Source organism: Cricetulus griseus, chromosome 10, assembly GCF_003668045.3.
Source record: "Cricetulus griseus strain 17A/GY chromosome 10, alternate assembly CriGri-PICRH-1.0, whole genome shotgun sequence".
NCBI lineage: Eukaryota > Metazoa > Chordata > Mammalia > Rodentia > Cricetidae > Cricetulus > Cricetulus griseus.
In genome coordinates this window covers 21768330-21774178 of record NC_048603.1, presented here as the reverse complement: position 1 = coordinate 21774178, position 5849 = coordinate 21768330, and the positions used below count along the sequence as shown (strand labels likewise).

The following is a 5849-nucleotide window of genomic DNA, read 5'->3' as shown; positions in this document are numbered from 1 at the left end:
AGGAAGATGCTGCTTTCAGATCCCCTTCTGAATTTCCTGCAAAACCATAAGCTCGATGTGTGTTCCACAATTTGATTGCTAGGCCAGGTCTCTCCAAAGTGGAATATCTTCATGAAAGACAATGCGTTTAGCCGACTCTCCACGGCAGCTCTCGGAAGCTGCAGGCAGACACCTAGCCTGAATGCCGGGAGCGTGTGTGGCCTGAAAAGTTTTGATTTGTGTTGGTGGCACTTTATGGAAAGAGTCGAGTTTAATCCAGCCAGTCAGATAGCAGCTGTGAGTGTCCCACGTAACACTGTACCATCAGCTCTTCTGGGCTCTGGGGAGGTCAGAAACACTGCTGCACCCTGGGTAACTCCTGAGTCAGAGATGGGCACCTCCAGGGCCCTGTGTATGTAAGAACTCCCCCTGGGGCCCAGGTGGGACTGGAGTACATGAAATACATGGGAAGCCCACCTTCAAAAGTTCTCACAGAAACGCACGTGGCCTGTGAGACCCATGGTGACCTCCTGAACCGTTCAGGAGCAGGAGCTGCGCTTTCTCAGATCGGAGTTACCCAAAGAGAGACATGAACCGGGTGCTCCACAAGTCTGTGGTGTCTCAAAAAGAAGCCAGGAGGCTGTGGAAGTGAGACTTCCCCTCCTCCCTTTCAGAGACTTCCCTCAGAGGAAGGACTGGAGGGCCGGGGTATGCTTCGTGGGTGCTGGATGGGTCAACATCCTTCCTCTCACAGTGAGAACTTCCAGATCCCTGTGGTTACAGACTCATCCCAAAACCTGTCACGTGGTGAGAGTGTAGTGGGCCTTTTCCAGTATTGCCTCTTACCCTCTCACCAGCACACAAACTGTCACAAATGTGATCCCTGCCTCTACCTGCCACACTCCCTTCTCGGCTAGGGGAGAGCCCAGCTCAGCCACCTTCCAGCAGAGGCCATTATTCAGAGCTCTTTGGGGACAGCACCCGATACAGCTTCCTGCCCAGCTTCGTGGGTCATGGTTCCTGGACATGGAGCTCTCGTAGGAAGTCAGCAGTGGGCAGTTCTTTCAGTATGACCAACCACACTTGGGCTCCCCGGGAAGGACTTGAGTTGAGTAGGGCTGAGGTAAAGTCGGCGCTCTCAAGCGAATTCTGTCCTCACTGGACAGCAGCGGTGGTGAACTTACCTCGGTTCAGGATTCTTTCCATAAGGCTCATGGCCATGGTCAAAGGCTGTCTGGCTTGGACGCTACCTAAATTCCCTACCTTCTCGGGTCTGACCTGCAATTGCTCTGGACTCAGCCCTGGCCTTCCTTTCAGCTGCAGCCTGATGAACAAGGGCAAGCGTGCCATCTGTCACTCTTTGGATTTTTCTAGAATAGGAAAATGACCGCCCTACCCCCCCACACACACACACCTTAATTCTCAATGTGGAGCAATTGCCAGTAGGGTTGTGAGGCCTAGGGGCCTATTGACTTCCAGAGAGTCACTTCAGTCATAACATGTATTTATTGACCACCTACCGAGTGCCAGGTGCTAGGGTGGGCTGCATGGACAAAAGTCAACCTCCAGGAGCCGGGATGGGCCAGTGCAAAAGAGAGAGTCAAAGCCTGCTGCCGAGTTTTTATGAGTCTGCTCACTGAGGGACGAACACCCAAAGATGCTGAGGGTACCGCAGCTGGAATAGTCAAGGGGTCATCGGGCACATCACCTGGTCATTATCATTTCTCAGCAGCAGGCGAGCCTCAGCCACCGCGTGTGCCAAGGGTCTACGCCAGACCACGTTAGCCCCTGGATACAGGCCAAGTGGGATGTCACACTAAACAGGAGTCCCGCACATGGTGGGAAGTATGAGCCGTCTTCGTTTCAGGCGGAGGGCTGCCGGGTTTAGGTTCGCGTTTATCACCTCAGACCCCCTCGCCTTCCTTCCCTGTTTCCTCAGCCTGGAGCTGCTGGCAGACGTGCAGTACGCTTTTGGGCTGCCCTTCTATTCTGCCCACCAGGGCCAGTTCTCCAGGGCGGAGCAGAGCCTGTCCCTGAAAGTCATGCAGTACTTCTCTAACTTCATCAGATCGGGGTACGTATGCGGCCCACTGCCCCCTGAATCCTGTCATGGGCCCCCTCCCTCCCCACGGCCGAATGCAAAGGCCACAGTTTTTATCAGTTGACTCACCCTGACCACAGAAACTGCAATTCTATGCTCCATATCCCCATCTTGGCTTCCTTGTTTCTAATCAAACTATCTTTGTGTCGATAAACCGTGAGGAAATCTTCCATCTGACTCCTTCCTTGCTCAGACACGCTGATGCAATAGGGTCAGGGCTCCTTGTGCCTCTGTACTGCGGACACTTGGTACTGGATAAGTTGTGTGTATACCGTAGGATAATTGACAGTATCGCTGGCCTCCGTCCAATAGACACCAGCAGTATACGCTGTGCTGTTTACATTAGCCGTGGCGAAATACCTGACAAACAGCTCACAGGAAAGAGGGTTTGTTTGAGGTTCCAATTCCACAGGCTTTGTCCTTGGTTGCTTTCCCTAATGGACAGAGGTGTGCAAAAGAACGTCTTACCTCACAGAAGACAGGAAAGAGAGAGAGGAGGTCAGGAGGGACAAGGCACATGATATTTCCTGAGTCCATTCCCTACTGACCCTAGGGAGGCTTCACCTCCTACAGATCCAAATGTCTCATGATAGCCTCACACGCCAAGAACCAGGCATTCAACTCGTGAACTTGTGGGGAACGTTTTACATTCAAAACACAGCACTTGTTCCCGTTCTAGTTATGAAAATCAAAACTGTCCCTGGGGCCAGGCATGGAAGTATCTCACCTGTCATCCCAGCCCACAGGCTGAGCCAGGGAGATTGGGATTTGTAGCCCAGCCTGATCTATCTAGAAAGACCCTGTCTCAAAAAATATATATAAAAAAAACTACAGGTATTTCCCAGTGTCCCCTGGGGAGCAGACCAATGGGAGGAGAGCTATGCCGTGCCTCATGGGTGCACGCCACCTTACCATGTGCTGTGGTGTGTCAACCCGGCATTCTGGTGTTCCCACAGCCCCCCCACCTCCTCACCAGCCGCCTCTGCTCCAGTCCTGTGGTATGTCACTTCCCAGAGGTGCTGTTCCTCCCCACTCCTGGTAGTTTCTCTACTTCCTTTATCTCTGTGCATTTCCTAGAACTCTCGTAGTTCCCCGGGGAAGAGAGAGACACCCTGGCACAGCTACAAGCTACTGAGAACCTCTAACAGTGACAGCAGAGCGAATACAGCTTTGCTATGGAAGTTGAGGGAAAAGGGACATTTCTTCTCGTTGGGGTCTTAGACAAACGTTTTCTCGAGTAAGCTGCATCCATCCACACAGGACTTTCAAGCCGTTCCGATGAGCTAAGGGAATCTGTTCTGGGAAGCAGGTGATCTCAGCCAAGGCAGGTGCTGAGGAAGTGCTTACTCTGGCTATGAAGACGGGGCTGGTGGGATGGGAGGATCAGATTTAGAGAGTAAGATGAGTCATCATGACAGCATCTGGAATCCAGAGATAGCAAGATGTCCTTAAGATGCTTCCTTGGAAGGGTGAGCTGACAACTGACGTAATTACTGTCCATCATTCTCGGGGCCAGGGCTGATCTCTGCACCCAGGCTCCTCCAGCCTGAAGGAGGGCACCCACTTTCCCCAGGAGGCATTCCAGGGGAGGGGTGCTCTGGAGGAAAAGCCTAGAATGGCAGCTTCCTCCCCATGAGGAGTGTAGAGCGGATGATGAGAAAAGAGATCCTAACATATTTTAGGTTCTCAGCTCTACTCTGAGGTTCTGAGGCCAAATGACTCTGTTGACAACACAAACTGCCACGGAACACTATAGCCTGGAGAGAAATCTGCTGTCCTGACACCTCTGGGAAGTGATATCTCCTTCATGGGACCTAAGTTTATGGGTTGCAAGGTGGTCTCTGACCCCCCACCTACTTATCCATGCTTAGATAGGCAAGGGCCTTCAGGAACTGGGGGTGGCATCCAGAGCAAAAGACACACCAAAGAGAATGGGTACCCTGAGCATTCAAAAGGACAGGGCCACACTAGGTCCCGAGTGGTGCCACTGAGTCAATAACTGGCTGTGACCGGTTCGAGGTGATTTCAGAGAGCTTCTGTGGTCCAGTGCTTTATAGTACAGTTAGCGTCCCAGCTGGAAGCTGGGCCCTTTGGGTTTCCCTTCTGGAGCTCAAAGTTAAATGATTTGCCCTTGAAGACCAGAGCCAGCAGGAGGTGATATCAAGTGTTAAAATGAAGGGTGCCTTTCCCCCAGAGACATTGCTCTCTTCTCGTGTCCCTAGAAACCCCAACTACCCACACGAGTTCTCAAGGAAGGCATCCGAGTTTGCAGCACCCTGGCCTGACTTCGTCCCTGGAGCTGCAGGAGAGAGCTACAAGGAGTTCAGTGCCCAGCTTCCCAATCGCCAGGGCCTGAAACGAGCTGACTGCTCCTTCTGGTCCAAGTACATCCAGGCTCTGAAGGATGCAGGTAGTGGTGCCCTGGGGGATGAGAATTTGGGAGTGGTGTTAGAATCGGTGCCTAACGATGAGCTGTGTGTTGGTTTCTACCGCATGTGTGGAGGCCACCAGGTCACGGAGTACTGGAGGCACCACAGCCCCTTTTCATGAGTTGCTCACAGTCCAAGACTCTTTTGCTGCCAAGAGCCTGTTCTGATGGGGGGCGGTGAGCAGAAGCAAGAGTGGGGCTCAAGGAGAGGACACTGGACAGAGGGAGGAAAGGGCTTGTGAAGGTTGAGTGAGGGTGGCAGCCAGCTTCTAGCACGGGTGCAGGAAGAGAAAGATCTTTAGCCTCTTGCAGCCCTTTGCCCGGCTACATAGAAAATCTCAGAGAAAGAGAGTCGGTGAGGTAAAAGATGGCTTTCCCACTTCCTGCAGCTGGGGCTTAAGGGGCAAAAACGGACCATGGTAACACATTAAGACTGTAGAGACTATGTGATGTCCTTAAGGAACTTCCAGGAGAGTAAGGAAACAAGTGGCATCACCCAGTGAATGTCCTTCCTCTTTCTTTTCACTGGAGTGCCTGTACCCAAGGGTCTGAAGGGGTCCCAGAGGAGGGATGATTTGGGGGAGGGTCCAGAATGACAGTTCTGCAGGCAGAGAGGGAGAGGTGGGCCATCAGAGAAGAGACCTTTGTCTAAATTGCTTTAGACTCTCAACTCTGCTTTTGGCTTCAAGACCAAGTGAGTCCCTTGACATCCCTAAGGACCACTGTGCCCTTAGCATGTCCCTGCATCCCGGAAATGAATCTGGTATCTGTGGGGAATTGCTAGGGAATGAATCTGGTCCTTAGTCTCTTAACAAAGGATTGATTCTGATCCCACCTGCCCTTCCTTTCTGTTTCAGATGGAGCCAAGGATGCACAATTAACCAACAGTGGAGAGGAGGGCAGGGCCGTGGAGTCTGGGCTGGAAGAAGACTTCTCAGGTTCCCTGGAGCCTGGCCCTAAGAGCTACAGCAAATGACCATCGCTGAGACCTGCTATCTGCCCTGCCGGTTCCCTCTCAAACTGCCCGACATGGTGATTTTGCTACATACAGCCATTTGCTTTCAATAAAATATCTGCATACAACAAAGCACTGGTGACTCTGAGTTGTGACTTCAAAGCAGCTCTTGGTGGCACCACAACAGGTGTCAGTGTAAATCTACCTGAGGTTTGGCTCCCAGGTCCCCGGGTTGTCAACAGTATTTACAGGGCATCCACCCTGTCCCTCTGAGAGGGGAAGCCGGGCAAACAGAAAACAGTGACACAGAAGACGGGGCTCTATCAAAGGCAGGGGCTCCAGAGAGACCGTCTCATCCGCGTGAAGGAAAGTTCCAGAGCGCAAAT

At 52.4% G+C, this 5849-nt stretch overlaps 1 protein-coding gene across 2 annotated transcripts in view; it reads left to right on the top strand.

The window, feature by feature from the left end:
• The window catches only part of LOC107977585 (thyroglobulin), a 172540-nt gene extending 167016 nt beyond the window's left edge, over window positions 1-5524 (top strand). The window contains exons 46-48 of one of the 2 annotated variants that reach the window (XM_027431565.2): window positions 1919-2053; window positions 4303-4490; window positions 5366-5524. In XM_027431565.2, coding sequence (XP_027287366.1) covers window positions 1919-2053; window positions 4303-4490; window positions 5366-5484 — 442 coding nt within the window. In that variant the 3' untranslated portion in view covers window positions 5485-5524. Of the gene's footprint in view, window positions 1-1918; window positions 2054-4302; window positions 4494-5365 lie in introns of both variants that reach the window. The other variant, XM_035449671.1, reaches the window with a different exon arrangement.
• Window positions 5525-5849: the final 325 nt, after the last annotated feature.